We start from the raw sequence: 12,903 nt of genomic DNA, 5'->3' as shown, positions 1-12,903 counted from the left end.
GCTAGAGGTAATAAAATGCTACTAAAAGTTCTTGAGCTGATAAGGTTCTAAAGGGAAGTCCATGTGGGCCAAAGTTGAGCAAAAATGAAAATATGGCTCAATATGCAGAATATTCTAGAGCCAGTGAGGACAACTACAGTACATCATCTGTACAGAGTAGCGTTAAGAAGCAAGGTATATTGGGACTGGATTGTAGCTGAATGCCAGGCTAAGGAGTTTTGAATTTGCTGAGTAAATAATGAGGAATCATGAAAGTTGTTTGTTGGTTTAAGTGAGGAATAGCATGATCAAAGTAACTTTTCAGGAAGATTAATCTGATGTGGGCATATAGAATGAAGGTTGAAGCCAAAGAAACCAGTTAGGAGGCTTATAGTTTAGGTTTGAAGTAATAAAGAAATGAGTTAGTTTAGTGAAAGTGAGAATAGAAGGAATGTATTCAAGAAATCTTACACAATGTAAAAAAAAAAGAGTTGAAGACCTTGGTGACAGATTAGCTATGACAAGGAAGGAATCAAATTTGAAAGTCAGATAACATGAATAAAATAAATAGGCAATTTGCATATCATAGTAACTTTTAAAAAACTTTAGTGTTGTAGGACTTGAAAACTCTCAGGAATCATTGGATTCTCAGGCATAATAAAACTGTTGTAGGACTTGAAAACCCTCAGGAATCATTGGATTCTCAGACATGATAAAACTGTTGTAGGACTTGAAAACCCTCAGGAATCATTGGATTTTCTGAGAAATGATAAGACTGTTGCAGGACTTCAAAATCTGCAGGAATCATTGGATTCCCTAACATATAAAAAGACTGTTGCAGGACTTTAAAAACTTCCAGGGATCATTGAATTCCCTGACATGTGAAGCAATGGACAATAGATTGGTTTTGGACTATCTCCTAGCTGCTGAAGGAGGTGTATATGTGATTGTTGCTTACATACCCTCCTTCTAGGACTTCTGGAAATCTTTTACAATATCATGTTGATTCATATTGTTTGTTATATCACGCATGTACAGTTCATATTTGTTACACCACATTGAGTCTGCACTGACTGTGGGGAGAGTCATCACTAATAGCCTGTGCATTATTGCTATGTGCTTGTGTAATACCTCCCATGCTGATGGGTTTGTGCATACCTGTTTCTAGTAAGACCCTTCAGCCCAGAAACCTGCTAGCAATATCTGGCTTGACTCCCCACTTCCTTTTGGTGTTTTTCATCTCTATTCCTGAGAAGTTGGGGAGTGTGAGATCATCTCCTTTTTAGTGTTTTCACCTCCTTTCCTGAGAAATCAGGGAGGTTGTGATCACCTCCTTTTTGGGGTTCTCACCTCCCTGAGAAGTCAGGGATGGCGTGACCACCTGTGTTCTAAAACAAAAGAAAGCAGGAGATGTAAAGGGCTGAAACTTTGAGTAGGTGCATTGGAATCAGACAACAGAGCACTTAAGGCTAATTACCGATTGGACAATATTTTATTAGTTTATGCTTGGAAAATGGCCTTTCTTAGAGTATAAAAGAGGTGGCTACTGGAACTCATTTCAAATGGCTCAATCTTTTGATGTATATAGAGAATTGTAGGAGGGATTAGGGGTGGAGTAAGACAAGCTGAGGTCACTTTGGCCGTAGACGAGGAGAAGGAAGATCGTGGAAATCCTGCGTCCATTCCCTTGACTTCTACCCCTAAAGACTAAGGACTTTTGCTTATCCTGACTCCAGCTGTGAGGTGGGCTACAAATTCAGATCTGATTCCAAATTTAATGCTCTACACTGTCCCAATCAGCTACTCTCTGATGGTTTTGTCCAACTCCAATTCCTTCAACTGACAGTAAACATCTCTTCAAATGAGTTATTATGTGGCAATCCTATGTTCAAAGGAGCTTCATTAAATATTCTCCCTAGTTAATTTGAGATGGAAATGAGATACACAATGGACACATATCTACATCCAAATTGAGACAAAAATTTGATAGCTTCCCAGACAGCAATGGTAGGGTAGTCCCAAATATGGTTTCCCAATTTTCTTTTTTTAAATAGTAAAAATACCATTATATGTACTGTTGATCAATCTACTATTTGATCTAGCCATTCAGAAAAGCAATCTGAAACAATGCCTCCAAATTTACTAAATTCTGCAAGTTTTTAACCCAGAAATATCACTATTAGACCCCAAAGAAATTGATGAAAGAGAAAGAGGATACATATTGACAAAAATATTTATAGCAACTTTTTATAGTATTTAAAAATCAGACACTAAAGAACTCTTCCACCCTTAAGGAATGGTTAAACAAATTATGCTAACTAAATATAATGGAATATTAGTATGCCCTAGAAAATAATGATGTGGAAAGTTTCAAAGTAGAGGAAGACATGAGTAATTCAGAAAAAAAAAGTGAGAAAGATTTATATGACACAGCATTAAAGAGGAAAAACAATTTTGAGTGTTTAGAATTCTAATTAATGCAATGGCAGACAAGTCCAGGAGACTAAAGATGAAACCCTTCCTTCCAGAGAGACAAGCTTAAAATACAGACAGGGACATATTTTTGGAACTGGACAATGTAGGACTTAGTTTTTCTGGATTAGGCATGTTTATAATGAGGACTTTAAAAAAAACTGATGATTATTGCTATTATTATTATTATATATTATTATTATTAATGTTATATATTGTTTCTGCCAGATTTTAGATGTGATCCCTCATTTGAAAAGATGACAAAAAAAGATTTTGAACTTTGAGAACATAATTGGTTGTAAGTTTTAAGAATATAAAAAAGAAATATTAAATGATTTACTAGCTTGCAAGAGCTATCAAGACATTTATCTATACCAGATGCTATAGAGCTATTTAGATGCTTGTGGCCCTTTTACTGAAAATATTAATCGGCAGAAAGTGGTAAATGATTTCAACTAGTTTTCATGTAAAAACAAGAAACAAAGAGTAATCAATACTTGCAGTAAACACATTGAATATAGCAGGGTTGGATTTTTTTTATCCCCAAAGGCAAAGAAGTTGTCCCTACTTGTAAAAGGCATAAAGATGTTGGTGCACAAAGGAATCAGTGCCTCTCATAATTGACAGAGGATCCTGTTGCTATGGCAGTCAACATATTCTGGGAACCAGAAACATGATGGAGATGAAAATTGTATATACCTAAACTAGTGTTATACCTATATCCTTGTTGAGCATCTCTATCACACTATGGCTAAATAAACGCTTTTTTATTAGCTATTTGATGGTCTTTCAAGGGTCTAATTTTCTTTTAATCTGGAACCTGATCTACCTTACAGGTCTGAGATAGGCCTGGCCTACAACATTTTGGCAGAAAACCAAGACTGGATCACGATAGCAATATGGCTCACACTATGGCTGAAGTGGGGGACAGACAATGTACATTCAAGACATGAGTTGGCTGGATGGTCAGATATGGCATACTATGGTGGGGCCCCTTCTAATGGTACATTGAAAGTCCTCTCGGTGAAACAAAGAGAAGGCCACCCGTACCCTGATGTATTATTAGTTCAATACATGCTAAAGGAGATTGACAAGGAGGGTTAAGATAATACCAGGGGAGCATTCCCTAGCAATTTTCAAAGGTCCTAGATAAATTAGGTTACCAATAGGGGGTGGGGAAAACAAAAATAATTTTTTTCAGCACATTCAGCATTTTAGCCACAGAGCTTTTGATTTCATGCCATGCTGGCAAAGAGGCAATCAGTGGAAAAGCAGAAGTAAAGAGCAATACTACCAGAGATGAGATTTAACAGACCATACATAGAAAGTATGGTCTTTCATTTCAGAGGTTTTTTTTTGGAAATGTGTTAAATCCCCTTTAGGATGGGCCTTTAAAGGAGCAGAATGGGAGTAGATATGAAGAAGAAAATTTGGAACTATCACTGGTAGAAAGAAAGATTTTGGGTTTATTCTATTACTTTCGATTGGAGAATGATTTCTTCCACAGTATAGTTGAAAGGAAAGGTAGACTTTCACCAAGAAAGAACTGGGGAGAGAAGATGAGTTACAGGAGACATTTAACAGGCTATAAGGTGCTTCTGAATGGTGTAAGGATTTAGCTATGGGTCTTCCTTTCCAATAAACCATGCAGGTATAAGAGATAAACTGATGAAATTCCAAAGGGATGTTCAAACAGCAGAAACCATGTAGGTAATTACAGCTCTCAGTGAAAATAGGAGGGGACAAAGGAGAGAATAGGCATGAGCTTTGCTACTAAGTGAGTGAAGGATATGACTTTCTGTTCCAAAAGGAGTTTTGGGTAAGGCTCCTGAAACAAGATGCTGATAAAGAAATACTTGATCATCAGTCTATAGGAGTGCTAAAGTTTTCACTATGGACTGGGCCAGTAAATCTAACTAAACTTAAAGCAATCAGTTTGGAAGTTCTGAGTCACCCAAGTCTGAGAAGGAATCTCTTTTAGGTCAAAGCTGAGGTTGCTCTTAAGGTCATCAGAGTAGGTGTTAGGTCCAAGTCACTCTGCTTGGGTCAGAGTTGTGGCTAATAAACATGGATATATTGTGAGAAAGGCCATTATAAATTCTTTAAAAATTGGGACCTGTAAAGGCCCTTTCAAAGGCTTCTACATTGGTTATTGTGGGTAGAGACAAAGTCAAATCCCAAGCTAACCATTATAATTAATACCAAATAAAATCAGGTCATATGGTGGTGAAAAATGTTTCCCTTTAGTGATGAAATTAAGAATATTTCCATCATATCAAATTCTCTTACAATAATGCTATATGGATAATAAAGAAGGTAGATGGCACCAGGAAGCTTATGGTAGACTAAAGCAAGCTAAAATGTTGTCCTTCCCATCATTTCAGCTAATGCTCACCTCTTTAATATGGTGGACTAGTTAGTTAACTCAAGATCCAGGTGCCATTTAGATTTGGCAGATTTCATAGTGAGATGTAAGTCACCATATCTCATTGACCAGAAACCAGAAACATTTCTATATGAATATGAGGGAGGTTATGTCTATCCGAACCATTACTGCATCTTTTTTGTGCTATAGCTTCTTCTTGTTAACTATCAATATCTCATTTTATTAAACTATCAAACCTAAGTCAAGCCTCATCCACAAAATGGGCCTATTACACAATATGTAATGTTGCTTTTGATTATTCTTTCAAGTGAGAAGTCAAAGTCAAGTTTCATTGGTATGCTTATGATTGAAATTTCCCTCTTGGATTCCATGTTTGAAATGCTAACTAACAATAACAATACACAAATATTCTAAGAAAGTTTTATTATTAGATATATGAATGTGCAAAACATCTAAATTCTGTTTCTAGATTAAAAATTCATCTGAACACAGTTTCTATACACAGTTTTACTTTGTTCCTTCATCTTACTGTGTCTTCTACCACCCACACATCCTTTCTAAGAAACAGTTGTTTATATGTAATTTTTTGCTTTAAAATATTCTTTTAAATATAATAATAAACATAAATAATCATTTATGGCTTTCCATGTAAATAGATTGTAATTACATTTTAATGTGTCACATTTGTATTCATTTAATTTTATTCTAGAAAGTTATTTTCATTGTTTTGTTTTGAAGAAAGCAATTCACATTTTAAATTAAATATGAAAATATGTATGTTTACAATTATACAAATTCAAAGGTATACCCAACACATGGTAAATATCTACATTCAAATATTATTTACTTCAAATGGACTTGGCATTTCCAAATACTTATCTAGTTGCTATAACTATCAAGTTGCTAGCTAACTTTTGGCCTATTATAAGTTTTTTTTTTAAGGTATTTTTACATGGAAGTGATAATTATAGTTGATCTGTACACAGAAGTTTTGACACATAGGAACATAAGTGTAGAACCATTGTACTCACTGTTTCAAATCCTCGGTGTGGGTGATCAGGAAATCCTGCTGGTTTGGCCACTTTAAATTCATCAAATAGCAAAAATGGATCCAGATTTTTCAACTAAAAAAAAAAAAATTAAATGGTTAGAGATACCTTCAGGTTTATTAATCCTGATCAGCAGAGACCAGATACACAAATATGGTAAATTAAAAAGAACTATCCATTACTGTCTCATACTCCTGTTAAGCATATCACTGAAAAAGAGAAAAGATTTATATGTTTGGCACTTCATTATCATCAAGTCATTACACTCATGAGTCATCTTCATCTTATCAATGACATAGTCTTATACTCCAAATTTCATTTCCAAAATGCTTGGAAGCATGAAATAAGAAGAGTAGAGACGGAAGTCACTTAATCTATTTGCCTCAGTTTCTTCATCTGTAAACTGGGAGCTCTATCTCCCAAGATTCAATGAGATTATTATCAAGTGAGATTCAAATGAGATTATGATCTCAAAGTGCTTAGCACATAGTAAATATCAGCTATTACTATTGAAAGAAGGTATAGTAGTCATGGCTGAGTTTAGAAACTAAGTAGTATAAGGCAGTTAAGTGAAAGCTATGGATTAGATGAGCATTGAGGTTACTTCTATAGTACGTCCTCAGCAAAACTAAGGTCTGTTAAAGACCTTACTTTAAAGTGTAGGGTTTCCCATTTCATCCAGGGCTATTTCCAGTTGTCCTGATCTATATCTAGCCATTGGACCCAGATGACTCTGGAGGGGAAAGTGAGGCAGATGACTTTGCACAATTCTCCCTCTCTCAAATCTAATTCACTTACATATCATGGTATCAATTCCCTGATGTCATAGTCCTCTTTGAGAATGAAGGACAAACATCAACAACACTATCCCTCTCTCACTTTCATATAACTTATGTGAAAGTGATATGAAAGGTTATATAAAACCTTTCCCACCCTTCATAAGCCTCCCAAGGTACCACCCATCCCATCCTCTTAGCTAAGGATCTTATGTCATATTTCACTAAAAGGAAAAAAAAAAAATTGGAGGCAATTTCTGAGCATTTCCTCTTCTCTTTCACTCCTCATTTAACAACATTCAAATATTTCTCCAAACTCTATAAACATGCCTTTATCTCCCCCATCCTAAAAAAAAAAAAAAAAAAAAAAAAAACAACCTCTATCTAATCCAATTATTCCTGATAACTATTGCCTTTATCTCCCTAAAATGCATGCCATACACTGTTAAGTCATTTTTCAGTCATGTCTAACTCTTCTAGACTCCATTTTGGATATTCTAGGCAGAGATACTAACATGGTCTGCCATTTTCTTCTCCATCCTATTTAACATATAAGGAAACTGAACCAAACTATTTGTGTCTAAGGGCTGGGATTTGAACTCTTCTTGATTCCAGATCCAGTGATCTAGTAACCCACCTAGCTGCTATCTATATTCTATATCTATGTCTTTTATATTTCTTTCCTTCACAGCTAAACTTCTTTGGTTTCTGACCTCATCATTAAATTAATTTGTTCTCTCCAAAATTACCAGTGACCTCTTAATTGCTAAATATAATAGTATTTTCTCAATTTTTATACTTCTCTACCTCTCTGCAATTTTTGATATTTTCAATCCCTTTCTCATGTATTATTTTTCCTGTCTAAAGTTTCAAGACTATTTTTTCCCAATTTTCCTACTTCTCAATCTTCTTTGCTGCCTCTTCATCCAGGGTATATCCACTAATCATGGGTGTTCCCCCAAGACTTTCTCTACTCTCTTAGTTGATAGTTTACTCCCAGGAACTCAACTATCATCTCTACATAAATGATTCCCAGACCTATAAATGAACCTTTAATCTCTCACCTTAACTCCAGTTCCGAATCACCTTTTGGATATTTCAAGGTGTCTGGGAGGCATCTCAAACTCAAAAATGCTCAAAGCAGAAATTCACTATTTTTCCTTCAAATACTCCTCCCTTCCCAACTTTCCCATTATAGCACCATCCTTCCAATCATTCAGTCTCAAAAACTCAGGCCATCCTTGACCCTTCATTTGAAGTCCCCACACATAGCCAATCTGTTGTCAAATCTTGTAGTTTCTACTTTCTCCAGATCTTTGTACATATTGCCTTCTTCCCTCCAGTTCTACAATCATCATCCTCATCTGGACTATTTATTATTTGCAAGAAGACAGAGTAAAAGATACCACATTTAAAATAACTCTAAACAGCATAAAATAACTGAAAGTACACTTGCCAAAACAAACCTAGTTAGTATATAAATAAAATTACCCAAAAAACCTTTTTATACAGATAAAATCATTAAATAATTGGAGAAATGTTAATTGTTCAAGCTTAGACAAGGCCAATATAATAAAAATGACAATTTTACCTAAACTAATTTGTATATTCAAAGCCATCCCAATTAAATTACCTAAAAACTATTTTTATTGAATTAGAAAAAATAGTAACAAAACTCATTTGTGAGAATGAAAAGTCAAAAATAATCAGAAGAACTAAAGGGGAAATTATCTAGAAAGAGGATTAGCAGTACCAGATATTACAAGACAGTAATTATCATAACTGTTTGATACTGGTTAAGATATGAAATAACTTTCAAATTATTCTCCCAGCCTCAAGTCTCTCCCCCCACTCCAATTTAGTTTTTCTGTAGCACAGATCTGACTATTTTACTATTACTCAATAAATTCCAATTGCCCCATTACCTTCTGGATCTATCAATCTTCTGTTTGGCGTTTAAAACTCTCTACAATCTGGCTCCTTCTTATATATTTTATTCTCCTTCAAACATTCTGCAAATTCTACAATCCAACTCTTCAGTTCTAGCATTTTCCCTGACTGTCTCCTATACCTGGAAGGCTATCTCCATCTGTGAATCCTAGTTTCACTGGATTACTTCAAATGCCAATTACAAGAAGCCCTTCTCACCTCCTTTAATTCTAATGCCTTCCCTTTCCTGATTATCTCTCATTCAGCCTATTTATAGGCATATTTCTTCTTGAATGTTGTCTCCCTCATTAGACCGTGAGTTCCTTGATATCAGGAACTATTTTTTCCATTTCTTTGAATCCTTAATGCATAGTAGGTACCTTTAATAAAGGTTTACTGAGTGATTTACTCATGTATTTTTTTTTTAGCACCGATCCTTCCCTTCCATGCTTTTCTGTCTAGATATAATTCTTTCCTCCCAAATCCTAACTTACATTATTGTAAACTTCTTCCAAATGAGTAAGGGCCCACACTAAGCTTGCTTTTGCCCCAAATCACATATTACACAGGGACAGTGTCTCTACCTACATTTCATTTACACATTGATCCCTCTCCAGTGGTCCAGAGAGCAATAAGCATCATCCAGCATACCTCAGGTCTGCCAATGCTTCTCCGAACTCGAGCTCCCACACCTTCCGCCTGCTCCCGGCTGAGAACAGTGAGGGTAACTTTCTTGGACTTTCCCATTGTTAAGTCTGAAGAGAAAATTCTTCAGCTTTTTTTTTTCCTGGAGGTAGAGGGAGAAGAAAAAAGGGAAACAAAGTCATCAACGAGGGCATATCTAAAATTTTAAATCAATCGACTATGTCAGAACCAAAGAACTTTAAGAGATGAGAAAAAACTTAGACCCTCCTATCCAATTCATTGCCTTCCTGGAGAGGAAGAAACTTAAACTCTAGCAGAGTAGATGGACACATAGTATTCAGTCAGGTATGGAAATCTAAGAAAAGCTAAACTTGCCTTTTCCTGGGAAGCTAAAAAGATAACTGTAAAGACACATGTACAAGCAGACAATAAACCTAGATTATATCTGGGCTATATTCCAATTCAAAATTCTCTAAGAACAGATAACTACGAAGTATTTGCAGACATTACCTCCTCATTCCCAAGGCAAAGCCTCACTGCCATCCTCCCTCACAAAGTAGTGTAAACACACTACTTTCTTACCGAGGTTTCTCATATGAATTAGGAAAAAACTGGCTTATCCCTTTTGGCTAAGGAGCAGCTCAAGCCAGGCAAAGCCAGTCGGGAAACTCAGTGATTTTTTCTCCCAGGCTGACTAGGCAGGGATTTGTACTTACGGGAACTCTCAGAGACAGCTGGCCTAGAGGGGGTCACCGCAAAGATGTGCCCGGAAGCTTGGTGTCTGTGCGCCTCAGAGTTTCCCCTGCACACCTGAGAAAATTTTAATGCCAGAGAACTGGAACTGCTCTCGGGGCTATATAGACAGGGAACCCTGATTCACTAGCTCACTATGACTCAGCAGTTAGGTCCCTTTAGGATGCATGTGCCAGTCACCTTAAACAACTAAAGGGTGGGGTCCTTGCAATTAGGAAAAGGAAGAAGGAAAACTGACATCTTTCCAGAGGCCCTCGGTTTTGCCCAAGGGTTCATGAGCTGGGAGGAAGTGGGTCTTTTATGTTTTGCACTTTATTCCGGTTATTCCTCTTCCTCCTGCTTCTATTTTCGATTTTAGGGACCCAGAAAGGCTCCAAGCTGTGGTTCCACCTCCTATACTCACTACGGCTCCTATACCCACAACGAAGCCACGCCCAGTGCTACCTTTCCCTGCTCCGGAGCCTCTCCCAAACCCCTGGGAAGGGATAATCCGGGCACGGTTTTGGACAAACTGTACCAGAAACTTGGGGGATGGGCTAGGGCCTGATGTAGGCGGAGGCGCCAGCTTCTCCCACGCCCACGGCTTACCCTGGGCCCGGCAGTGACGTAAACTGGGCCAGGAAAGGCATACCCCGTGTCTCCCAGAAAATGCTCCAGCTCTAACATAGAAGCTGCGGCTTCCTCATCTGTAAAATAAGTGGACTAGTTAGATGCTCTCTAGGTTTCCTTCCAGGGCAAACTCCTCTAAGTGACGTCACTTCATTTCCTTGTGGACCGCAATCCTGCCTACTTTATTGAACTGAGTCAGTGATCTGATCACTAACTGGGACTCCACAAACGGGAATCCCCTCCACCCAAGCCGATTGTAACATAGGTTCAGTCGTGCCCAACTCCTCATTACTTCATTTGGCGTTTTGTTTTGTTTTTTTCCTCGACAAAGACAGTAGATTGGTTTTGCCATTTCTTTGTCCAGCTCATTTTACAGATAAGGAAACTGAGGCAAACAGTGCTAAGTGACTTGCCTAAGGTCACATAGCTAGTAAGTATCTGAAAGCAGATTTGAACTCAGGAAGATAATTCAGACTCCGTGCTCAGAGTTCCATTTATTGTACCAACTAGCTGCCCTGAAACCTAACTCTAAATTGATCCTAGAAAATTGCCTGAGGTTCATGTAAGTCTTGACTAAAATCCAACCTTCTACAAGAAATCTTTTTCAACCCCATTTAATTTCAGTGGCTTGCCTATGGTAATTAATTCCTATTTTCTTATATGTAACTTGCTTTATATATTTGTATATTGTTTCCCCATTAGACTTACCTCCTTGAGGGTAGGAACTGTCTTTTTCCTCTTTTTGTATTCCTAGAGCTTAACAGAGTGCCTGGCACTTAAGAAATATATATATATATATATATATATATATATATATATATATATATATATATATATATATATATATATATATATATATATATATATATATTTTTTTTTTTTTTTTCCTTTTTTCTGAGGCTGGGGTTAAGTGACTAGCCCAGGGTCACACAGCTAGGAAGTGTTGAGCGTCTGAGATCACATTTGAACTCAGGTCCTCTTGAATTCAGGGCTGGTGCTCTATCCACTGCGCCACCTAGCTGCCCCCAAGAAATATTTATTGATTGAATGAGTGAGCTACAAGTATCAGATATGCCAGCTTTAAACCTGAGATTTCCTAACTCTAAACCCAGAACTATGTCCACAATCCCAAGTAACATATAAAGCTATTATGAGAATTAAATGAAATATTAAGTGTTAAATTCCTTTAAACTAGTTAAGATTGCAAGCAACTAAAATTCTCATATTATCATAAGTATTATAAAATGATGATGAAATCAATTTCCTAATCAGAAAATAGAGATACTATAAGACCTCACAGGGCCCTTGGAAATTTAAATGAGGTAATGTTGTAAAGTGCCATGTTTTTGTTATTGATAGACAGAGAAAAAGAGACAGAGATAGACACACAGAGACACGTATATACATATAGACATATGTGTTAAAAATTGCATATTTCAGATGGACAGAAACAACTACACCCAGAGAAGGAACACTGGGAATTGAATGTAAAATATTAGCACTACTGTCTATCTACGCAGGTTACTTATACCTTCGGAATCCAATACTTAATGTGCAACAAGAAAATTGGATTTACACACATATATTATATCTAGGTTATACTGTAACACATGTAATATGTATGGGATTGCCTGTCATCAAGGGGAGGGAGTAAAAGGAGGGAGGGAAAAATCTGGGAAAATGAATACAAGGGATAATGTTATAAAAAAAATTACTCATGCATATATACTGCCAAAAAAATGTATAATTATAAAATTAATTTTTAAAAAAGTTACCAAAAAATTGCATATTTCAGTACTCTTTTCTATTCTTATTCATCTAAATACTGTTTGTTGCATTCATAATAAAAAATAAAAATATTCAAATAAAAAATAAAGGTGATACAAAAATAAAAGGCATCAATAAAATATTTTAAAATGATAACTATATTACAATAAAATATTATATATAGCTATATGATGCAGTAGTTAGAGTTCTAAGACTGAATTAGGAAGACCTGAACTTGAACCTGGATTCAGACATTTATCTGTGTGACTGGGCAAGTTGCTTAACCTCTGTCCACATTAATATTCCTATCTGTAAAGTGAGAATAATAATAGTTTCTGCCATGCAACGATTTTGCTAGGATCAAATGAAATAATCGTAAAAACATTTAGCACAGCATCTGGCTAATGATAGTGCTATAGAAAGGTTAGTTACCATTATACATCATCATAATTCATAGATCATATGGTAAACATAATAAACAGGTAAAATTCCTATTTATTCTTAAAGTTGTTTGTTTTGTTTTATTTTAGTTGTCTCT

The 12,903-nt window shown here is 36.1% G+C and overlaps 1 protein-coding gene across 6 annotated transcripts in view; it reads right to left on the bottom strand.

Annotated features, from left to right (window-relative positions):
• PIR (pirin) overlaps window positions 1–10,730 on the bottom strand; it is an 81,573-nt gene extending 70,843 nt beyond the window's left edge. Inside the window, exons 1-3 of one of the 6 annotated variants that reach the window (XR_012487934.1) lie at window positions 9,949–10,501; window positions 9,243–9,378; window positions 5,869–5,961 (exon numbers count right to left, since the gene is read on the bottom strand). Coding sequence is in view for 5 of the 6 variants with exons in the window: in XM_074299946.1 (XP_074156047.1) it covers window positions 5,869–5,961; window positions 9,243–9,338 (189 nt within the window). In the remaining variant the exon portion in view is untranslated. Of the gene's footprint in view, window positions 1–5,868; window positions 5,962–9,242; window positions 9,379–9,948; window positions 10,503–10,577 lie in introns of those variants that run through there. The other 5 variants (XM_074299946.1, XM_074299941.1, XM_074299940.1 and 2 more) reach the window with 5 other exon arrangements.
• Between the last annotated feature and the right edge of the window lie 2,173 nt (window positions 10,731–12,903).

This window comes from Sminthopsis crassicaudata, chromosome 3 (genome assembly GCF_048593235.1).
Source record: "Sminthopsis crassicaudata isolate SCR6 chromosome 3, ASM4859323v1, whole genome shotgun sequence".
Lineage (NCBI taxonomy): Eukaryota > Metazoa > Chordata > Mammalia > Dasyuromorphia > Dasyuridae > Sminthopsis > Sminthopsis crassicaudata.
The sequence above is the reverse complement of the archived record's forward strand: the minus strand, read 5'-3'. Positions and strand labels throughout refer to the sequence as shown.